Below are 24,157 nucleotides of genomic sequence, written 5' to 3' on the forward strand. Positions count from 1 at the left end.
TTGACTTTCTTATTTTGATAGGTGCCAAGGTGAGATAAAATTCCAGAACACCTGAGGAAGTCTATGTTATCCTTACGTGGAATATACAGATATATCTTCTTATATATTTTTATCTATTCCTTCTTCTTTTTTTTGTCTCTTTTGGCTGTTTGTTTTGTTTTATAGTGCTGTTGTTCTTTGAAACAGGGGCTTGTGATATAGCCCAGGCTAGCCCGGGGCTTCCCTAGGTTGAGCAGCATAGCCTTAAACTCATAGAGATCTGCCTGCCCTGTGCCATTCAAGTTTTCAGATCAAAGGCCACCATGCCTGGCTATCCATTCCTTCTTTCACATTCATTGAAGATTTATCCTGTCCACATGAACTTTATATTCTAGCAACTAATGATAAATAGAAAGGATACAAGATGCTGTGAACATTATCGTGTGCCCCAGACTAGAGTCAGGGGAAGGATGGAGATTGTGAGAAGGAAGGTGGAAGGAACTGTGATGTGTAAGGGCTTCTTAATGTGCAGAACATGACGAGCCAGATGTCCTTGAATACAGAACAGACTTCAAGCCATGCTGATGCCTATGGGAGAAATACTATATGTCTATGGGAGAAATACTATATTCTCCCAAGAATCCTACAAAGTCAGTTTGGATATGGGTGCTGGAAAGGGAGTGATACCAAGCCCACATTAACCTAAGGAGATGTGGAATCCATTAGCCTGTATGGGGAAACTAGCCCTCAGTCATACTTGCCAGTCTATACCTAGAGACCCAAGCTCATCCAACCTAGGCAGTGTCTCCACCTTCTGGGGTGTGGGCATCACTCTTCACAGGCAGAATTTCCACACTAAGGATGCTCGATTAAGATTCAAGACTAGGAGAGAAGACGGAAATCCTCCTTTCTAGAGTTGCAAAGAAAGTCTCAGGGCATCTTATTGGTTCTGAGCAGGTCTTATGTTTATCCCTGAATCAGTCATAATGGTCAAAGTAGTAAGATGGTCTGATTATCTATCCCATAGTCACAGGTCACACTGAGCATTACCAGTGTTTTTCTTAAAGAAAGTTAAGATACTTTCTGTCACAGAAGAATAAAGGAATTCAGACAGTATTAGCAACAGGTATTCTCTGCTGACAGCTCTCTCTCTCTCTCTCTCTCTCTCTCTCTCTCTCTCTCTCCTTCATTTCTTCTTCCCTCCCTCACCCTCTCTCTTTCTTTGACAGGATCTCACTGGTCTTGAACTCAGAGAGATTGCCTCTGCCTCTGCCTCTGCCTCTGCCTCTGCCTCTGCCTCTGCCTCTGCCTCTGCCTCTGCCTCTGCCTCTGCCTCTGCCTCTGCCTCTGCCTCTGCCTCTGCCTCTGCCTCTCTGCCTCTGCCTCTCTGCCTCTGCCTCTCTGCCTCTGCCTCTCTGCCTCTGCCTCTCTGCCTCTGCCTCTCTGCCTCTGCCTCTGCCTCTGCCTCTGCCTCTGCCTCTGCCTCTGCCTCAAGTGCTGGGATTTTAGGCTTGTGGCCCCATGCCTGCCTCTATTGCTTCTTAAACATCCTGCTTTAGTTTTTAACCTTGCTGTAATAAGATTGAGCCTTTGGGAAAGACTTGCAAAGCAGAGATAACTAACTTGGAAGAATAACAGGAGAAATGACTTAGAAGGCAGTGAGGTCCAAGCCACTGAGATCATCGGAATTCTATCCCTGGAGTGCAGGCAATGCTGATCTCACAAACACAGATATGGTTGTTACTTTTACACCCTCACTCTGAAGCCAGGAATGTCCGCCCAGCATCTTTTCCCCCCGTGACTTACAGCTACTGAGCTGCCCGGCTCATACCTATTCCTCTATGAGTAGAAAAATCTCATACAGTGCCAGTCGTGCTGGTGTCCTAAGCGATTAGATCCCTTCAGCTGAACTCTTGCCCCCTCTGCCATCAGTTCATCATGAGAAATCACGTTTGGAAGAAAGATTGGTCACAAGGGACTTTGAAAAAAATTCTGTGTTGATAAAACTGTATTCCAATGTAACTGTGACAATCTATGACGACTGCCTCCTTATGGATTCCTAAGGGTGATTCCTGTGACCTTGTTCGCCAAGTCAGAAAGTGGACAGCCTTTATATATCACAGAGAGCATCAGAGCAATTTTCAATGACTGGCTGGAGTATACCCCAACCTCAGGGGACAGAGTGTTAACCATTGTTGAGCACAGCATTAGGAAGGCGTGTCCTGTGTGCTCTTTGCAGTTACTACACGCTGGAGGTTTCCCATTTCTTCTCTATACCATACTCACTTCTTCCATAGCTGTAAGCCAAGAATGGCTCGTGGCCTATCAGAGGTATTGATGTCCCTGCCAGGATCAGAGCTCAGATGAGGCAAGCGGGGTATGTGCAGCACACAGCTTAAAGAGAAACTCATGTCAGAGGCAAGCAGGTCCCAAGTCAGCCATCCCAGGACCCTGAACATGAGTGCTGCCTGAAGGCTTGTGCCCTGCGTTTCCCATCCGAGCCAACCCTGCCCGAAATGCTTCATCCCCTGTTAAGATGCTCTCATGCCTGTAGTTTATAGAAAGGAAAACCACAGAAACAAAAGGGGAGGGCAGCTTCTGAATTATATCACAGCACCCATAAAGACATTCTCGTCCATTACTTTCCTATGTAATATTACACTTATGTAGCTCAAGGTCAAGACTGCAGGAGCAACATGTTTCAGCAAAACAGGAATCGATTTTCTGCTCACTGGCCTTGCCCTTAAAATCCAAAACATTCCCTCTTTGTCCTTAGGGTCATCGCACTAACAGTAAGGTTGTTTCAGCTAAACTGTTACTACATTAAGGAAAGTGTCCTTTCTAGACCGTTGCCTTATGGTTAAAAATTGTAGAGTTTGGTGACAAGTTTCAAAATGAATGGCCACCAGAAGCTCACAGGTTGGAACCATAGACTCGTAGCAATCATGGTCTGGTGAAGGTTGAAGAGCTTAGCTTCTTTATCTGTCTGGGTTTTGTGGTCCCTTGCTTGTCAGGTCCGCTGTTCCCCGGGCTCACAGTGGGTTCTCTTACAGAATATTTCTTCCAATGTGCTTGAGGAGTCTGCAGTCTCTGATGACACCTTGTCACCTGATGAGGACGGCGTATGCTCTGGTCGGTACTTCACTGAGAGTGGCCTGGTGGGCCTCCTGGAGCAGGCTGCGGAGCTCTTCAGCACGGTCAGTGTCTACAGGGCTCATTCACACCCACAGGAGCATGCAGGACAGGGCTGGGCCTGGCTGGATGCTTCCGGATTGGTCCAGTGGAGACGTCCATGTCCACAATTGCACCAGTTCTCCAAGGGAGGAGAGAAAGCCTTTCACCGTGGGCATACTCGTATTTCCACAGTGTGCTCATTGGCCAGGAGCAGTTTCACTGTGTTCTTTCTAGTTAATAGGGGTAGAAACTAAGCCACGGAAAGTGAAACAGGGTGCCCAGGTTACACAATCAGAGATGAGGCATATTCTCAATCCCTCATTTTCCCACTCACAGGAAAAAGTAGAGGAAGATCCTCTGAGGATCTATGATGCCTTCCACATCTGACACCCAACTGGTCTTCAAGACCCATACCCAGGGCAGCTCAGAGAGATGGAACTGTGGAAGCCATAGAACTATCCCTTAGCCCAGATCCAGAGCCACCCCTTAGCCCGATCTGGGTCTCCCAGTGAAAGAAAAGACACAGAACTACAGTCCAGGTCAAGGTGGCAAGGCACTCGTAGCTTTTCGTTTTAACCATTGCCCTCTGCCCCCATAGTGGAACCCACGTAAGTGGAGCACTGTATTTACCTGACCAATCTGTTTTCCTCCCTACATTATTTCTCATTCTCCCCTCTTCACCTCCAGACTCCCTCCCTAGACTGTCTACGTTTGGGCGTTTGTGTTCACTACCTTTATTCTCCTATCTTTGTTTTCCTAGAAAACTTTTCCAGAAAGGAACTTTTAATTTAACTTTTAGTCACAAAACTAGCTTTCTTATTACATTTTCCCACATACATATCATTATACTTTTCTCCTATCCACTCACACACACACACACACACATACCCTTATTTTCCTGAAATTCTAGAAAGTCAACTGGTAAGAACCTTATTAGCTCCCTGAGGCCCTGCATCTGGCGAGAGGAGAACCTAAAAAAAACCCAAAAGCCACAAGCACACCTCTCCACACCCCTCACTGCCTGGGCCATCTCCTCCCTTGTTTTCAGTTTGTGAAAAGCCTCCTTAGATGGCAATGCTATGTTCGTTCCTTACTTACTTGACGACATAAAGATAGCAACGTGCCTGGTTTGACCTGAAAGCTATGGCTCTCCAAAGATGCCCAGCTGGGCCTGGATTCTGTAAAGCACTGCGATGTCCCCCTGTGTGGTATTTGCATAATTAACTCTGGTCCCTTGTCTTAAACGTCCAATGCATTAACTAATCCCGTCTTTCCCAGGGAGGCTTGTACGAGACGGTTAATGAAGTCTACAAGCTGGTCATCCCTATCCTGGAGGCACACAGAGATTTCCGGAAGCTGACCTCCACTCACGACAAGCTGCAGAAGGCCTTCGATAACATCATCAACAAGGTAGCTGGGGATGAGCCTGGCCCATAAGTTCTGGTAGCAACGCTGCGGCAGGCGACCCTGCCTTAACGCTGCGCCACCATCTCCCTGGCGCTCATCATTGCTGTAACTCTCCATCAGACAAGGAAGGGCCGGCAGTACAGTGTGGCAGATTAGATTGCTTTATAGCTAGGAAATGTGAGGATTTTAAAATTTGAGTTAAATGAAGGCCCCAGAAGTCTCTCAGTGGATTTCTTTTGTCATCTAGGGTTTATTATGTACATATTAAATCTGCTTAACAGAGGGGATCTTCGTAATGCCAGCTGTGAGAATAAATTGCCGCCCAATAACCAGTCCTTTTAGCCCAGTGGGTCACCAGTAAGCACAGCTAAAGGAGGCTTCTCTTTGCTCCCGGGACAGGACCATAAGAGGATGTTTGGGACCTACTTCCGAGTTGGTTTCTACGGATCCCGATTTGGGGATTTGGATGAGCAGGAGTTCGTGTACAAGGAACCCGCAATCACGAAGCTCCCGGAGATCTCACATAGACTAGAGGTGAGAAAGTGAGACTGTGTGCGACCTTGGACATTCCCCCCCCCCCAAGTAGGGCAATGTGTCATTTTTAAAATATGTTCATTGCTGGCCTCTAAATTTCCCACCTTGCATTTGTAGTATGGGAAAGTAGGCAAGATTGGGAATACCATACTATTGGGACATTTTTCTCTTGAATCCTGTGTGCGTTTTACAGAGTTTAAAGTTTAAATCTTGAATCTTGTTTTTTTTTGTTTTTTGTTTTTTTTCAAGACTATAAAATTCAGTCAGCATCCACCCTTCCTTATAACCCCTTCCATACATGGCCAATATGTACCCACAGACATTGGGCATATTGCTTTTTGACTTTGAAGGTCGTCATCTTGATTTGGGAGGCATCTAAGAAAACTACAGACTCACTCCACTGAGATACAGAGCAACTGGAAAGTAACTGTGGCCAGCTCCCAGCTGTAGCCTGGCAGCTACGCTGTGAAATAGAAAACAGTAGTTAAGTTCTGAAAAGCCAGAGCAAAAAGAAATAGCATAGAGAAAAGCCGAGACAACAGAAGCAGAAGTTGAGAGGAACAAACATAAGAGCCCTCTCTGTCTGAGAGACCAGGGTCGTGTGAAGAGCTGACTCCTCCCTACTTAATTAACGCTGCCACGCCACGCTTTGACTGTGTCCCCTCTTGTGACTGGAAAGCTTAAAAACTTGTGCTGCGCAATTGTTTCTTGTACTGTTCAGTCCTGCCAAATAAGGCAAGAAGACTCAACTCTGAGAAGCTGTGGCCTAGTCAGGTTGGGTGGCTTGCCCAAAGTCATTCACTTCACAACAAGGAAAAGTAGTTGTTGGCCCAGGTTCTTAACTCCCTCATGCTGTGTCCTCTGCTTAAGAGTAGAAGTATATTTCTTGTCTCCTGTACTCTGGCTTGTCGCGTTATGGGAAGTCTGGCCCCTCCAAATTTTCAGGGTACAAAATGCAAACTGTAAATCATGCCCTACCCATGGAGGTGCCTCCAGAAATCTGATGACGTTGGCTGAATTTGAGAGCACGCATCTGTACTGTAGGATGCCGAGGTATTTCAGTGTGCTGAACTTCCTTAGACTTTCATTTCTGGTTTAGGAAGTGCTTAGCTTTGCTTCTTAGCCCAGAGGGACCATCAATAATCAACAAATCCTGCCTTGTGCTTGTTCCAAAGGAGTGCAAGCTTTCAAACTGAACTTTATATACTCTGGGCCTCTCTTCCCTAGGGATTTTATGGCCAGTGTTTCGGTGCAGAGTTTGTGGAAGTGATAAAAGACTCTACTCCAGTGGACAAAACCAAGTTGGATCCTAACAAGGTATGGAAAAAATATATACTAAAAGTGGTTATCACACTCTACCCTAACAGTAGAAAATGGCAGACCCAGAGGTCTGGACTCCCCCAGTCCTTCAAATGTGACCATGTTTTAGTTTGTTTTTTAGGGGGGAGGGGTGCACACACATGTATGAATGGAGTGTATGCATGTGTGTGTGCAGGCTCACTCTTCCATACATGCCCACATGTGCAAGCTGGAGTTTAGCACCAAGTGGTTTTCTCTATCATGAACCACCTCATCTTTTCTACCCGGGTTTCCCTGTTTGGCCAGTAAACAGCAGATCTACCGTCCCTGCCACCTCCTTCCCCAGCACTGGGGTACACATATGCAGTGGCTTTTATCTGGGTACTGGGGAGCTGAGCAAGGGTTCTCATTTTACCCACCCCTCCCATTTAGGTTTTTTTTTGAGAAGGTTCTTGCTGTTAGTTCAGCCTGGCTACACACCAGCTCTGTGTTTATATAAGTCATGTCTCGTCATCCCCCTACAGCCCTGAGGATTCGGTTTGGTTGTTTGTGTTTTACAAGATAAGAAAGTTGAGGCTCAGAAAGGTTGGACCACTTTCCAAGATGACGCTAATGGCGGAGCGGCTACCCCAACATGGGATCTGATTCCACCCACGGTCTTCTTCATTACTATGGCTCATTAGTGCATTTCTGTAAAATGTTTAAACTTTCTACTTAAAGCATGTTTTTAAATTCCAACTTCTGAGCCAGGAGAGATCGTTCAGCAGTTAAGAGCACTTACTGCTCTTCCAAAGGACCCAAGTTTGGTTCCCTGCACCCACATCAGTCTGTAATTCTGGCTGCATGACATCAACTCCCTCTCTGGCCTCCAGAAATGCATGCACACTTGTGGCAAATACAAATAGTGTATGAATGCGAATGTGTGGGCCTGTGCGTGTGTGCATGTGTGTGTGTGTCTAAAAAAATGCAGCAGCTTCTGGCTGGCCATACTTAGTGGCCCTGTTCTTTAAGCTGCAGGCATTCCTTCTAGCCATATGCAGGATTGCTATGGTATTAGAGAAAGGGGGGGGGGCCTGGGGCTTTGTTGTTCTCTGTTCCATACCAAGGGTCCATCCCAGGCTGAGATGGTATGCTGTGCGATTCTGATGCTGACAGCTCACATCATAGCATATGATTTCACAAGTTTAAGACTGCCCTTGTTTCAAACATGAGCCTCAGCTGGGGCCCCTACACCTCTCACACCACCCATGCTTCTAGCCGGCTACAAATGTAGGAGTTCTTACCACACCCTTGGGTTAGATAATTCTGCAGGATAAGTGCACGGACTGAAAACAGTACCACAGTTCCGACTGCAGTTGTACAGTAATGGATCCCAGAGTGCAAGGTCAGGAGGAAGGCCGATCTCTGTGCCCTCTCCATGTGGGTCCCTGAATTCTGTCTTCCAGGATTGCAGAAAGATGATCCTGATAGGGAGGGATTGGCCACATACAAGTTTTTCTACATTTGTCCGGACACTCACTTGAGAGACATTCCCCAGCTGAGGCCGGAGAGCAGTCATGATTAGCATTGGACAGAAAAGTTTGGAGTCCTTGGAAGATAAGGCTGGCTGTGTGCCCAGTGGTCAGAACAGCTCAAGAAGCCTTCCCAGCATCAGGGCCTTTCCCCTCTTTTAGAATTCCCAGGCTAGGCTGTGAGTTTGGAATGAGAATCAACCCAGAATCACACCCAGATTTCATTATCCTAAAGCGTGATTTACACTGTGAGGTCAGTGAACCGCCCTTCCTCCTCCTGGGTGGGTGTCCCACCCTGAACCATTGCTCATTTCCATTCTTTTCCTTGTGTTTTTAAAGAACTCTTCATTGTTAACAAGCACCCCTCCCTCCCCCATCTCGTGTGTATTCGTGTGTAATTTGCTGATTTGTCGTTTCATGTGTTTTGATATATACACATAACCAGTACTTGACAGTCAAGGTATAAAACAACCCTGTTCCTCTGAAAGGTTTCTCTAGTCTCTTTTGCCACCACTCCCTCATCTCATTCAGCCCTTAGTGGTCACCAAGCTGAGCTGTAGTCCCCGATCTGTGTAGACTTGCCTTTCTGGAGGTGTGTATGTGGCACATGTAGCCCTTTGAAGCTGGCTTCTTCTACTCAGCCCACCCCATCCATGACTCACCGAGTTGAAATCGCTCCTTCCTTTCCATGCTAAGTAGTATTCATTGTGTTGATGTGCCACACTTTGCTTAGTGTCTCCACTGGAGGGACACTTGGACATTTTCTTGTCATTTATTATGAACAAGGTTACTCTTTCTCAGTGGTTTTCAACCATCCTAATGCTGTGACCCTTGAATACAGTTCATGTTGTGATGACCCCAACCATGGAACTACTTCACAGCTGTAATCTTGCTTCTCTTATGAATCGTGATGTGAAAGGGACTCTCCACACCCCGAGTGGGGTCATGACCCTCAGGTTGAGAATGGTGGCTCTCAAGCATGGCCTCGTGTGGCTGATTATTACCCTCCGATCCTCTTGGTGTTATGTGACTCTCCTGAGGAGTCTGCTTCTGTTCACCTCATATCGTGAGGGCAGCAACAGATCAGAGAAAGGGTTCTCTTCAAGTCTCACTCGGTGAATCGATGAGTTTATTGGTGTTATTGACAGAGCATGGGTACTCAAAATCCCCTGCACCACCATGAAACCCTCTATGTGATTTATGGGCAGCTACTCCACCAAAGAAACTCCTCCCCTCAGCAAGTGGAGAAAAGTGGGGACCGGCAGAGGAAGGATGGGTGTCGCTGCAGCAGCCTACCCGCTTCCTTCATGCGGGTGATCACATCTGCTCTCCTTCAAAGCAGCAATAAGCACACCAAGCTAAGGAACGCCCCACACAAGTACTGCGTACGCGTGTGGCAGTGGGGCTCGTGTGGGGGCGGCATTTGGCTGCATGAGGAGCCTTGGCGTACAGAGCAGCCATGCGCCCTGCATTCCTGGTGCTCATTTGAACATTCCAGCCGCTCCGTCCTAGCAAACACTTGCTATTATACATGTCCTCAGTCTAAGCAGTTGCACGACCTAGAGGGCGGGCCCTCATTAGGGCAACTGAGTAAAGGAAGGTCTGCGTCCTTGGGACAGCAGTTGGATGACTTCGCTGTGCTAGAGGGGCCGCAGCTGGACCCGGCTCTTCTCTTAAGCCTGTTCCCTTCCACAGCCTCGGGGCTTTTCTTTGCCTGGGTTGGAGAGGAAACAGGGCAGATTCTGAACTCCCTCCCGCCTCGCTTGCGGTGTTAGGCATTGGTGGTTTTCCAGACTGGAAGGGAGTGTCGGGTTCTGTCCCAGCGTGCCTTTCCAAAGCGCCCTGCATCTCTTTGGCTGACTGGCTCACCTCTTCCCGTCTCCTCACCTCTTCCTTCCCCCAGGCCTACATTCAGATCACTTTTGTGGAGCCTTACTTTGATGAATATGAGATGAAAGACCGGGTGACCTACTTCGAGAAGAATTTCAACCTCCGGAGGTTCATGTACACCACCCCCTTCACCCTGGAGGGGAGACCCCGGGGCGAGCTTCATGAGCAACACCGCAGAAACACCGTGCTCACCACCATGCACGCCTTCCCCTACATCAAGACCAGGATCCGAGTCAGCCAGAAAGAGGAGGTAATGCGCCCCGCCCGTGGGAAATGGCCACTTTCGGGAAGAGGGAGCCTGGATGATCCCCAAGACCCACACGCCAGCTCTACCTCATGAGACTGAAGAGAACCCTGAAAAAAAGAAAAGCAAAGAATGGAGGGGAAAAGAAGGGCTGGACACAGTGGCGTGTGCCTTTAGTCCCAGCACTGAGGATTCAGGGGCAGGTGGATGGCTGCGAATTCAAGGCCAGCCTTATCTACATAACAAGTTCCAAGCCAACCATGGCTACACAGTAAGACACAACAAACACGCGGCAGCCCTGGGAGTCCATGCTCATGATCCCAGTACTCCAGAGGCTGAGGCAGGAGCATCTTGAGTTTGAGAGCATCCTGGGTGGCATAGCAAGTCTAAGGCAACCCAAACTATTTAGGGAGATACAGCTCAGCAGTAGGGCTGTTGTCTGGCCTGTACAAAGATATCCTTAAAATATTGTCTCGAGGCTATTCTCTCACTCTCATGGGGCCAAGGGATCTCACGCAGTGAGTTACACCTTTCAAAACAGTGTTAAATATTTAGTTCCTTAAAGTTATTTATATAGCATAGTTTACATATTTAATCACTGTGTTTCCATTTTAATTATAAGCTTATATAAGAGGTCTGTATAGTATTCCCTTCATGTTATTAGGTTTTATATCCATAGAATCAACCAACCTTGAATTGGCATATTGAAGGGAAATTTTACATAAATACAGAATTTGTATGAATTTTTCCCCTTAAAAAATAAAAACTTCACACACATGTAAGCTCTCCTGAACAGATAAAGAGGAATCTGTTACCCTGCATGGTGGCACACACCCTAATCCCAGCATTTGAAAGGCAGAGGCAGGTAGTTCTCTGAGTTCAAGCCACCCTAGTCTACAGAGTTCCAGGACATCCAAGGGTTACATAGAGAAACCCTGTCTCAAACAAACAAACAAACAAACAAACAAACAAGAATATAGTAAAGCCGTTGTCTGTGCAGTCTTTGCAGCCCATTGGGTGTGAAGGATTTGCTGTTACACTCTAGAGTGTTTCCTAAATGCTTGGTCGAAACAACTGAGGGGGCAGAGTCATTGTAGCTCAGTTTTCAAGGTCTCATCCATTGTGGTGAAGAAGGCATAGCAGAGCTGTTCAGTGCACACCATAGTAACCAGGAAGCAGACAATAAGGCTTACAGGAGGGGACCAAGGAAAAGTACAGCCCCAAGGGCTTATGCTCCCATGGACCTGTACCACTGAACTAGGCCCATCTTCTATACTTCATGAGAGATCCATCCACTGGTTATGTTAAAGGTTTCTGTTGGAAACCACACCCTAGTGCATGAATCTGTGGGTATACTTCATAATCAAACATCTACGTATCCTCAGATTTCAGTACAGCTGGAGAGAAAAGTTCCCAGAACCATCTTTCCAGGGAGTATGAATGCCTGTATTTAAATTTTATATTTTATGCAGTGTTTTTCTCGAGTATTAGGTACTAGATTCAGAGCCTCGTGCTTACTGCAATACTTCACCTATGGCCTGTAGGTGTTTCAGACACTGTTGTATTGCAGAGAGGGAATCAAACAGGCAGCCCCCTGACCTGGTACTCCGTGTGGGAAGGGCACGATTGCAGCCAGCACATCAGCCTGCTCCTGGCCCCAGGTTCTTCCAGTGCCGGTGCAGGAGGCACATGGCTCTAACCTCTTAATAAAAATGTTGGCAAGAAAGACCTTATGTACTTTGGAAGACTTTAACCCACTTTAATAGAGTCTTACCAAGAAGATCTCTCAAACCTCAGAATTATGCATAGCACCAACCTTCCATTTTCTCCTTAAAATCCCTACGTGTTAACTCATATACCACCTCTTTATCCTGGACTGCAGCCTTCTCTGATTCTGGCTTGACTCATCCCAACCTGGCACTTTCTTTCTTGTATAGACCACACCCAGTTCTCGGTCTGCTCTCTGTGATGCAGAATGAGGCCTTAAAAAATCCTTAGGAACTGATGTGTGAGCGGATGGCTTCTGCACCTTGATGAGCCTAGCCCCAAACTTCTTTTTACAGTTGTCTTGTGCATACCTAATATGACAGGAATTTTTATAGCAACTCACTTTCATGACATCTCGCCCAGGCATCCAGCTTGATCTTCATAGCAACAGCTCTCTTTCCATACCCTTACTTCATCAGTTTATCCGTTGTTCATTAAGCCAACAACTAGAACAGGCCCAATCAAGTCAGTGAACATGTGAAGGACTTGCAACCATCCAGTCCATGGGGCAGGAGCTGCATGGGCTGAGCTGGCTGGAGAGCAGCCATCTAGACCGCTGCTGAGTGATGTAGCTTCCTCAGAGAGGAGGAGTCACAGAGCCTGCCCTGGAGACTGTCCATAGAAAGGTGTTGGGAAGGCATCTAGTATGCTGCTTACTGTTTCAAGACTTTTAAACACTAAGACATTCTAGGCACAATACAGAGATACATTGTTTATGAAAGTGTCCTTATAACTATATGCAATGCCCCCAGAGAACTACTCCAGGTTTCCCATTGCTCCAGCTATGTAACAAAGTGGCCCAGACTGGATGGCATAAATAACAGAAATGTATTGTCTTGGCAGTTCTCGAGGCTGGGAAGCTCAAGTTCAGGGAATTGGCAGGTTGGTTCCTTGTGAGGGCTGAGGGAGAATCTGTCCCAGGCCTGCCTCAAGCCTTGTCAGAGGACATCTTCTCCTTGTGTCTGCTCATCTCATCTGTGCTATATACAAGCTGTGCCCTCATTTCCTCATCTCTTAAAGATACCAATTATGTGAATTAGGTCTGCCCTAATAAACCCAGTTTAACTTGACTACCTTCTGAGCTCCTGGAGGTTAGGCCTTTAAATGTGAATGGGGGGGGGGGGGTTGATCCATCACATTCAGGAAGGACCCAACCCCAAACCAGAACTTAGCACCCTCTTCTCAAGGTGTCACCATCACAGTGAGCTGGAAAAGGCACAAAAGATGTGAAAGCTTACGTGATGATGGGAAAGAAAATCATGGCGGCCATACTTTCCCCTTGTAATCTGAGTAACTTGTTCAATACTAGGAAAAACAAAACAAAACAACCAACCTAGCCATGTAGAAAGAAGTTGGGCTTTAGATATAGAAATAATTATGACGGCTGAGCATGGTGGCACACACCTTTAATCCCAGCACTCAGGAGGCAGAGGCAGGCAGATTTCTGAGTTCAAGGCCAGCCTGTTTTACAAAGTGAGTTCCAGGACAGCCAAGGCTACACAGAGAAACCCTGTCTCGAAAAACAAAAATAATAATAATAATAATTATGACCAAATTTGTACCTTAGTACTTAATACATTTTGTGTTAGTCTTATAAATTCCCCTTTTACGATAAAGTGAAAAGGGCAGGCAGTTGTTTAAAGGAGAAACTCATACACAGATGCGGAACATGTAGGTACTCAAGAAACATGAAGGCCATCTCTGTGTGACCTGTTCAGATTATTTCAAAGTACCCTGAAAGTCATTCCTTAGCTGCTGCGTCAAATCCAGGTAGCCTCCCTGTCAGAGCTCCAGGTTTGCCAGGGACTGTAAGGGAGGCCATGGCCTCACTCTGCGGTTGTCTTCTGTTCAGTTCGTTTTGACTCCGATTGAGGTTGCCATTGAAGATATGAAGAAGAAGACCCTGCAGTTAGCCGTGGCCACTCACCAGGAGCCCCCTGATGCAAAGATGCTGCAAATGGTACTGCAGGGCTCTGTAGGAGCCACTGTAAATCAGGTAAGCTGGGCTCACTAATGGCAGCTTGGTTAGGGCTTGTTTGTTTACGTGGTCTCTACTCTTAGGAGGTGATGAGGAATCAGTCTACATGCAATCTTCCTTTTTAAAAAAATCCCAGAAAGGAGAAGACTGTATTTAAGGAGTACCATTGTCTCAAAGTCTCCATTTGGAACCAGATCTGGCAATATGACCCAGGACTAGAGTCTTGTTGCAGAGAGCTGACTTGTGTCCAGGATAGGTAGCTATATGCAGAGCTTTGGACAAATTCTAAGAATGTGTATGTAGAGATAAGAAAAGGCAGGCCTAGGCCATCTATCTCCTCGGTTAGGTACCAGGTATTCCCAACATAGCAAGTACCTTGCCAACAGGATTGATCTGTGACTGGCTTCTCAGGCCACTTTGACAAGATTAGTGTTTGCATTCCTGTCATAACCATCACACACAAGTTCAGCATAGAACTAAGACTGCCTCTGATGGAGAGACATATAAGCCTAGTTAGTGCTTTCTGTCTAGTGGGCCCCTTGATGTTGGCTCTTCACACCACCACACCCAAAAACCCATAACCATTGTCCTTCCCAGCCAACGCCTTCTCTATCTGAGGATCCCCTGCAGAAATTCTAAGTCTGTTCAACTTAGGGGGAATCAAAGGTAGCAAACAGGAGGCCTGTGAATTCTCTGCTTCAAATCATGGTTTACATAAAATGATTCATCCACTGGGGCCACCAGATAAGCAGATAGACTCGGACAGATAGAGGTAGCCTTCGCTTTAGAGGAGCCGCTCACAGTAGCAGCCTTTGCTGCCGTCACATTCATTACCTTGTGGTATGAAGGGAAAGCTGTAGGGTTAGCATTGGATTGAGAAGATGCCCTTAGGCCAGTCCGTAGTCTCCTAAAACTCTTGGTCCTCCTCGGGAATCCGTTTCCTGAGAAATTCAAGACCTCCCTAGGCTTTTTGTTTTAGTGAAACAAGCTACAAAATTAAATGTTCAGAAGTAAGGAGCCCTCCCCACATTCTCTCTCTCCCAAGTCATTTCATTTTCATTCCAACTCCATCTCCTGTTTCCCCTCCCTCCATCAGGGACCACTGGAGGTGGCCCAAGTGTTCTTGGCTGAAATTCCAGCTGACCCAAAGCTCTACCGACATCACAACAAGCTGAGGTTGTGCTTCAAGGAGTTCATAATGCGGTAAGAAGGGAGGTGGTGGACACTGGAGCGTGACTGCATGGGGGCACCGCTCAGTACTGGAGTGTTTGCCCAACACGCAAGAGGCCCTAGGTGCCATCCCCACCACTACAAAAACAAATAGAATCATATCCCAGGTACCACCCAGAGCTACTGGCTCATTGACTCTGGTTTAAGAACCCTGCTAGATGCTTATGATGCACACACACACACTGAACCTTAAGGTCCAGGGCAGTAGACCAATGGTGCTTGTACTACCACTGAGAAACTAACACTTCTTGTGTAGGCTGCTTCATGGCTGCCATGGCACTGGGCCTCACAGTCGTGTCGTAAGACCGATATCGTCATCTTCGCCTTACACACGAGCCATGGGAGGTTTGGGGATGGGAGATGACTTTACTGACGGCCACGCAGCCAGTTGGCAGCCGGGCTGAGTTGCAGCAGGTCTTCTGGTTCTTGGCCATCCCTGCTTCTGTCTGGGCTGGTAGTCACTGACACACTTAAGTCAAAGCTGTTTGTATTTATACTATGTAGGTTTGCAAATTATCCAGTGATTTCCTTTAGAAGCCTAAAACTAGGAAAGGTTCTAAAACTGGGCTTTGGCAAAGATGACACATACCTGGGCAAGGCCAGCCTCATCTGTCCTACTGACTTCTTCTGTGCGACTGGTCTTAAGGGCAGCTGCTTCAGCCTAGACAGAAAATGGCTCTGTAGTCAGAGCCTTGTGATTCCCGAGACACAGATAGTTACCTCAGGTCTCCAGTGGGGCCTGAAAGAAAAACGTGATGAGATGGGGTATGACGCCACTTCACTTATAAGAGAAGAAAATGTCAGAAGTGTGTGTACCAATTGCCTTTACTTCCAGAACCTTGGTGCAGTGACCGAGGACAGGAATAGTCTTGCAGGGTGGGCAGGGAGAAAGGAAACTAAAAGTTAGTTTGCCCAATTTAGGGTCAGCCCACTAGAGGGCTGCTGTCGGGTGAAACTAGAGATAGAGTCTCATCACAAGCTTTCCGGAGAAATGCCCAACTTTGCTGTGTGAGAACACTTCTCCCTGCAGTGAAGTGCAGGTATTTGGAAATGGGTATATACAATAGGTGGCATCTAGTAATGTTGGTATACTTGGTTTCCTTTTTTTATAGCAATTCTGCTATAAGAGGCATCATTTTCTTTACTACATAGTACTTTATTGGCTTTTGTTCTCTCTCTCTCTCTCTCTCTCTCTCTCTCTCTCTCTCTCTCTCTCTCTCTCTCTCTCCTTTCTGAAACAGTGTCCCACTATGTACCTCTGACCAGCCTGGGAATTAGGTCTGGGCATTCCTGTGACCATGGTGACAGGATGAAGTGTCACATTACTGAGTAGCAACAGAGTGCAGCATGTACTGAGAACTCTTAAGAACATTCCAGATACAGGAATCCACACATCAGAAAGGCCAGGTCCATTGTGAGCTAGGATAGGCTTTATGGAAAACTATCACCTACTATTTGTCTCGAATATTCAGGTGGAAGAAGAAAGATGATGGTGAGAGGGAGCCATGACTGTCAGGAAGATGGCGTGGATGTAAGACTCACTCAGGAATGCCAGCTCTGCTGTCTCATGGAAGTCCATGCCAGCTGGAGAGCAGGCCAGGCTGGGAAATATCAGAGCCACATTAGCTCTGGGTAGAATATCACAGAATAGGAAGTTTGCTGAGGGAAGGGGCACTTTTAGGGTTCACACCAACTCCCTCTGCTGGATCACTCAATCCCAACCAAGACTCCACGTAGATGAAGTGCCCTAGCCCATCCCTATTGGGTGTGTTCTAGGTCTCTGGAAACTACAGTCCGAGGACAAGGGCAGGTGGTTATCTCGCTTCTTAAGAGGATCCTTTAACAGAGTTACTGTCTTAGGGTTTCTATTCCTGCACAAACATCATGACCAAGAAGCAAGTTGGGGAGGAAAGGGTTTATTCAGCTTACACTTCCACATTGCTGTTCATCATCAGAGGAAGTCAGGACTGGAACTCAAGCAGGACAGGAACTTGGAGGCAGGAGCTGATGCAGAGGCCATGGAGGGATGCTGCTTACTGGCTTGCTTCTCCTGGCTTGCTCAGCTTGCTTTCTTACACAACCCAGAACTACCAGCCCAGGGATGGCACTGCCCACAGTGGGCTCTCCCACCCTTGATCACTAATTGAGAAAATGCCTCACAGCTGGATCTCATGGAGGCATTTCCTTAAGGGAGGCTCCTTTCTCTGTGATAGCTCCAGCTTGTGTCAACTTGACACACAAAACCAGCGGGTACAGATATTCAAAGTCAAAGTCCTTAAGAAATGCTATTCTCAGCAAGTTGAGGCAGGAGACTTACTGTGAGTTTGGGGTCAGCTCTGATGGGCATAGTGTGCTCCAGACCAGCCTGGGAAACATAGCAAAACTCTCTAGCAGCAATGCTCTGGGTAAACCAGATGGCACTTATCAAACCAAATGCAGACTGATGGTTCAGTAAGCATGGAGTAGGGCCCAAGACTCTGGCTTTTGTTAGTTTGTTTGGGTTGGGTTGGGGTTGTTTGTTTGTTTGTTTGTTTGGGGGTTTTGTTTTGTGTTTAAGGCAGGGTTTCACTTTGTAGTCCCAGGTTGGCCTTCTCCCTTGAATCCCCCTGTCTCAGCATCCTAAGTGCTAGAATGACAAGTGTCGGCTACCATGCCTGGATCCAGATTGTGCAGTACTGTGCGATGCGTCCTTGTGCTGGGGCCGTGGGAGCGGCGGCCTTTGGGCAGAAGCTGCTGCTTCCGGGCCTCCTGTTTATACTTCTCCCCCAGCTCCCCCAACCTTAACTCTTCAAGTCACCCCTTTGGTCTTCCTCCCTTCAAAAAGACAAGTATGTTCACACAGCCATTCTGAACCAACCCTCGGTCCATGCCAGCTTGCCACAATCCAGCATACCCTCTGTACCACCGGTGTGGAGAGGTGACATCCTAAGGCAGGAAGGCCATAGATAAAACAATGCTTCCAGCCACTACCACATCCACGACGACACGACCACAGTTAACCTCCCCTCTCTTCATCCCAGACAGGCCAAAAATGGCAGTTCATCAAACTCCTTTTTTTTTTTTTTTTGGTTTTTCGAGACAGGGTTTCTCTGTGTAGCCCTGGCTGTCCTGGAACTCACTCTTTAGACCAGGCTGGTCTCGAACTCAGAAATCTGCCTTCCTCTGCCTCCCGAGTGCTGGAATTAAAGGCGTGCGCCACCACGCATGGCCGAACTACGTTTAAAAGGAGTGTAAGGATTTTTAAGTTCCCACAAAGCAGTGGCTGAAGCCCCCCTCTCCCACCTGCTTGCTGCTCCCAAGTCCGATGAGGAAGCTGCCACTGTTTGAGACCATAGACAACAGAGTGGCCCACTGCTGAGACTCCTTTTCACTGGGCTCTGTCTCCTCAGCTTCCCAGCAGACTGGTAGATATCCCAGGGCTCAAAGGAGACCCAGCCAGCCTTCCCGCAAGGACAGCTCTGTTGACACAGCCCTGGCCAAGTCTGTAGTGGCTTCTCCTGCACCAGGACAGCGGCTTTGGACTCAGCTGTAGCCTGGCATGCAGCAGTCAGCACTCCTAGACTCTTAGCACTCTTCTGATGGCTGCCAAGAGAGGACAAGGCCTTCTCTGCCTTTTCCTAAGAGGAAATGCCTGAAAGGTTCATAACCGCAGATGGACAAGTGTCTCCTCCCTCCTCTCCCAGACTCACTAGACCGTCAGAGGCACTGCAGTCGGTTCTGTGTTTTCCCTCACTTAATCTGATTGCTCTCACTCCTGCAGAGACTTGGGGCTTGGGAAATAGCTCAGTGGATAAGAGCATGCATTGTGCAAGTCTGAGGACTTGAGTTCAAATCCCTGCTACCTACATATAAACCTTAATGTCGCTGTGCATGCACCGGTGACCCCCAGCAGAGGGGTGGATGGGGCAATGGCTGGGGTTTGCTGGTCACCAGCCTAGTTCCAGGGTCAGTTAAGAGACCCTGCCTCAAGAAAAATCCTGATGTCTTCCTCTGGCTTCTACACATGTACCTGCGTCCACATGTGCATACACACCACACATACAAATACAGTTAACAAATTATAAGTATTAAGTGATGGGGGGCGGTGCTGAAAAAATGGTTCTGCAGTTAAATGTGTGTACTGTTTTTTTTCAAGGAACCTGAGTTTGGCTCCCAGCACCCATACTAGGTAGCTCACAACTGCCTGCCACTCTAAGGACACACTTTCTTAGGGGGCACAGCCACCCACACAGGGAGCAATTCCTGCCTACGATGAGCTTATGAGAGAAACGGCAAACCAAACTTACAGATTAAAAAAAAAATGAGGAAAGTGCTGAGTTAGAAAGAGAGAGAAGCCATAAGCCAGATGTGACATGTGCCTTTAATCCTAGCACTGGGGAGGCAGGGCAAAGCCTGCTCCAGAGAGATCCAACCCCTCTGGCCTCTTCAGGCACTTGCAGTCATGTGTATACATAAGCAAGCACACACGTGTACACACACACACACACACACAATTAACAATAGATGATTTTAAAAGGTTAAGTAAAATAAAATAAAAATAATTTTTAGAAGGATTCAGTGTCTTAAATTTTATTTTTTGTATTTGAATTAGAGACAGCCATATTACAGGCACTTTTACAAGACTGTGTGGCTACTGTCCCAGCAGTGTATATGCTGGCTCAGAGGCAGACAGTAATGTGTGACGTTGGTGGTTTTTAAGAGGGTTTGGGTCAGTGTGCATGGTGTCTGTGGAAACAGATCTGGATGCTTTCCGGGGAGACAGTGTTAAATGACAGAGGCTTCTAGGAATCAGGTTAACAAGGGATGACCCCTGTGACCTTGGGTCTCCTGTAACACACTAAGGATAGCTAAGTTAAGGGCGCTAAGAAGAAATTTGAGCCAGGTGTAGCTGCTTATGCACACACACACACACACACACACACACACTTTCTCATGGGCATGAGCACAGCTCTTTGGCCTTCCTCATCTCACCTGTAGTGACTAACAAGAAAACTATAACCTTGGTGTAGTGATCGTCTCTGCCCTTCCTCTGCCTCACCCCACCCCACTCCCTTGGACACACTCTCTGTCCCCGTGCCCTGTGCCTGGAGGAACAGTTATGGAGGGAGGATTTCTGGAGCTGAGGCTGACTCAGAACAGCTGCAGTTATTTGGTCCCGAAAGTCAGAGAACCACGGGGGTTGAGGATTTGTCTGTGTTAACACTAGAGTTCCGCCACAGTGGGGCAGTCAGCCCTGTTTTCAGTTCTGGACAGTTATCCTTACCATTCTTATTGTTTCCCCAGTGGTGTCTACCTTAACCTGTCTGTTGATTTCTCTTCGTCTCTCCTCTGTTGCTGTTTGATGAGTTGTTCTGATACAGGGGTTCTCTGGCCACCCTTACTCGTTTTGTTTTGTTTTGTTTTTTTTCTTACTTTGTTCTGTAATCTCTAATTCCTTTTCTCTTGGGGGGTTGGGGAGCAGGGGTCTCCCTGTGTAGACCTGCCTGCCTCTCCCTCCCCAGTGCTAGGATTAAAGACACATGCCACACCCAGCTTACAGCTTCTCTCTCTCTCTCTCTCTCTCTCTCTCTCTCTCTCTCTCTCTCTCACCCAGCACTTTCCTCATTTTTTAAATCTGTAAGTTTGGGCTTGTCATTTCTCTCACAAACTCACCTTAGGCAGGAATCACCCTCCTGTGGGTGGCCATGCACCCTAACAAAGTGAGGGGGGGACTTTCTATAGGTTCCTGATGCCTTAGGACTTCTTAGTTTAATGCCTTGTGTGGTACGAGCTTCAGATTGCAATCCTGCAAAATAACTTTTTCATTAAAGGCCTTGTGCTCATAGCAAGTTTGTATTCCACCTCTTGGGGCAGCATTTTTCTAAGCCCATTTGCCCAAGTAAGTTAGCTTTCTTCAAGGCTCTAAGCTGAATGCCCGGGCTTTAGAGAGAACCCCACAGTTCTGACTCTGACGCAGGGCCTAACAGTCTGTGTCTTGAAAGCTCTATGGGGGATCTGATAATCCATCAGGGTTGAAAACACTCTTAGTGGGGCTGTAGTGATGGCTCAGTGGGTAAGTACACTTGCTGCACAGACATAAGGACCTGAGTTCAGATCCCAGCACTCCTGTAACAAGCAGGATATGGTCCCACACCTTCCCATAATCCCAGCGAGGAGGAAAGGGGAGACTGAAAGATTGGTATCTCTAAGGTTTGCTGGACTGCCACGGCAAAAATCATAAGCCCCAGGCTTAGCAAGAGACCTTGCTCAAAGAGATAAGGCAGATGTAATAGAGGGGCCTACCCCATGTCCTCCTTTAATCTGTGAGTACTATTACAGGCACATGCATATATGTTCACACACACACATTTATATATATACTAGAGTTTGTGGTTCTAAACTTTACATCGTGGTGAACAGAAAAACCTGCTAGGAGTACAGGTTTATTTGGCTCACGGTTTCTGGGATTTCAGTCTATGACCAAGTGGATCCAGCCTGCAAGAAGGCAGAGCAGTATGGTTGGAAGCTTGCTTTCCAGGAAGCTGTTCATCTCACAGTGGCCAGATGATGATGAGGCTGCAGACAAGATGTACTCATCTCAAGGACTCCTTCCCCGTTTTGTCCCAAGTGCCTATCAGACTAGGACCCTATCAAAGGACTAGTCTGTGAATGAGTTCCAGAGCCTCATGACGCAATCACATCCCCAGTCAATCCCCATCCAGCTGACAGCCGGTGCTTCGTCAGCACTGTGCCTTAGGGAGACACTTAGACAAGAAGCAGACTTACTGTGACTGTTTTCCAGTCACTAAAGCACAAACACTGAGGACCTGCAACCGCCTCTCTCTCCCTCAGATGCGGAGAGGCCGTGGAGAAGAACAGGCGACTCATCACCGCAGAGCAGCGGGAGTACCAGCAGGAGCTGAAGAAGAACTACAACAAGCTGAGAGACAGCCTCAGGCCCATGATTGAGCGGAAAATCCCAGAGCTCTACAAGCCCATATTCAGAGTTGACAGTCAGAAGAGGTAAGGAGGGGCCAGTGTAGCCTCTTCCTGGGCATCAGAGATCATGGGGGCACCACAAATCCAGCTTGCTCGGCTGCTCATGCACAAAGCAGACAGCCCAGGGTGGACTGGGGCTGGAGTCCAGCCTCCAGCCAGTCTGTGGTCTGCATTCAGTCCAAACCTTTCCCTGAACTCACCAAGCCCCTTCTTGTTGGCCTTGTGCCAGCGAATTCCCAAGTCCATCCAGTGTAGCTGGTGTGTGTGTAGATGTGTAGGGGGCTGGAGGGGCAGGGGTGAACAACAGGAATGGGTCTCAGGTCTTCTTTTATTTACTAAGTTCCCCAGGACCAATAGCTTTCTGGTTCATAATTTTCTCCCAACCGTCTCTTTAAAACAGCAGTCTCTTTAAAAGGCTAACCAATCCTTCTGTTCTCTCTCTCTCTCTCTCTCTCCTTAATTTCAGGGACTCTTTCCACAGATCTAGTTTCAGGAAATGTGAAACCCAGTTGTCACAGGGCAGCTGAAAAAAGCCACCTTTGCCGGTGACGACTGGGGCCCCACTACCTGGAAGGACTCGCTGGTACGTCCACAGCAGCCACCCAAGACTGACTCCACAGTCCCTGCCCAGCCAGTGCTCTGGAAACTTGGGGGGTCTATGACCACAGAATGATACCCAAGTGTATTGTGGACTATCTTGACCATGTCAGGGGTTGGGGTGGGGTGGGTAAATCAGGGGATAATTGTATTTATTAAAGTATTTTTCACAGTGCTGTAGAAGGAAGGCCTAAGCTGTTTCTGCTGAGTGGCTTGGCTGGTCACAGGCCTCCCAGAAAGTGACTTCTTCTGACCTATGTTTGAATTCCTAAGATAAACTCAAATTGTGGACAGAAGAGTGGAACACTGTCCAGCAACCTATTCCGAGTGAATTTCACTCATCCCTTTGGTGAGAAGAAAAGATAAAACTCCAGAAGAGTGAACCATTTTCCAATATATCTGTGAGAAAAAGTCTTACAGGAAATAGATGGAGCGCTCCACACCTCTCCTGAGCTGCCGGACTATGTGCCGTCTAGTTATTGCTGCATTGTTGCTTCTGTTAAGCTGAGTGAGTCCACCTCTACGCAGGGGACAGTTGTACGAGACAGACAGTCCAGGTCGCCCGGCCACACAGCACTGACAGCACATGCCCCAGAGCGGGAGCAGTTCTCCTAGGACATCTTGCCGGTTCCCTGTACACTTGCTCTCACTGCCTCCTTTTTCTCCGGGATAAGGTCATTTTTCTACAAGACATTCATTTCAGAACATTGTGTCCTCTGTGTGCTACAGGGATATATGCTTTGGATTGTTTTTACAGTGAACTTGGAAGAGGGAAAGAAACCTATGGTTTGAGAATTAAATTATATATTTTCATACAACTCATGACCTTACCTAATGCTAAAGACAGAATAAGAATGATAAGCAAGTGGGGTGACAATGCACGCCTTTAGTCCCAGCACTCAGAAGACAGAGACAGGTGGATCTCTGAGTTTAAGGCCAGCCTGGTCTACAGAGCGAGTTCCAGGACAGCCAGATTACACAATGAGACCATGTCTCATAAATAAATAAATAAATAAATAAACAAACAAATAAATAAATAAATAAATAAATTGCAAAATGCTTCCCTGTGCCACTGCTGTTTGTGACTTTGACAACTCAAAGTGCTGTGAAGCTTCAGAGACCCTGGTAGGACTGGCCTTAGTCAAGCAGTGCCCTCCAGAGTGGCCCTAGTGCAATGTCCTAATCCTTCTGGTTGGAACAGAGTTCTCAGTTGTCAGTACTGAAATGTTCACACATACCATTGGGCATGAGTGACCTTATTCTGAAGGAAGATGTTGGAAAAAATAAATGGCTTGCTGGCTGCACTTATTTAAACTAGCATAAACAAAGACCTTGATTGGCCCTTGATCTGAGTGTGTATTCTAGGGAAATGGAGTTAGGAGTGGGGCACTTTAAACATACCTTGGCATGACATAAATCAGGTATCTTCTCAAACAAGAATCCTGGCCATACATGAAAGCCCTTTTGTTTTGGGCAAGCCCTAGAATAGCTGCTCTCAATCTTTCTAATGTTGTGACCCTTTAACACAGTTCCTCATGTTGTGGCGACCCCCAACCATTTTGTCGATAC

General features: G+C 47.2%; 1 protein-coding gene across 3 annotated transcripts in view; it reads left to right on the forward strand.

The window, feature by feature from the left end:
- The window catches only part of Dock8 (dedicator of cytokinesis 8), a 203,112-nt gene extending 179,209 nt beyond the window's left edge, over positions 1 to 23,903 (forward strand). Inside the window, exons 40-48 of one of the 3 annotated variants that reach the window (NM_028785.3) lie at positions 3,033 to 3,176; positions 4,432 to 4,563; positions 4,960 to 5,094; positions 6,322 to 6,411; positions 9,808 to 10,044; positions 13,658 to 13,801; positions 14,880 to 14,986; positions 21,845 to 22,015; positions 22,458 to 23,903. In NM_028785.3, the coding sequence (NP_083061.2) occupies positions 3,033 to 3,176; positions 4,432 to 4,563; positions 4,960 to 5,094; positions 6,322 to 6,411; positions 9,808 to 10,044; positions 13,658 to 13,801; positions 14,880 to 14,986; positions 21,845 to 22,015; positions 22,458 to 22,518 (1,221 nt within the window). In that variant the 3' untranslated portion in view covers positions 22,519 to 23,903. The remainder of the gene's footprint in view (positions 1 to 3,032; positions 3,177 to 4,431; positions 4,564 to 4,959; positions 5,095 to 6,321; positions 6,412 to 9,807; positions 10,045 to 13,657; positions 13,802 to 14,879; positions 14,987 to 21,844; positions 22,016 to 22,457) is intronic. The other 2 variants (XM_011247397.3, XM_006527435.3) reach the window with 2 other exon arrangements.
- The last annotated feature ends 254 nt before the right edge of the window (positions 23,904 to 24,157 follow it).

Source organism: Mus musculus, chromosome 19, assembly GCF_000001635.26.
Source record: "Mus musculus strain C57BL/6J chromosome 19, GRCm38.p6 C57BL/6J".
Taxonomy (NCBI): Eukaryota; Metazoa; Chordata; class Mammalia; order Rodentia; family Muridae; genus Mus; species Mus musculus.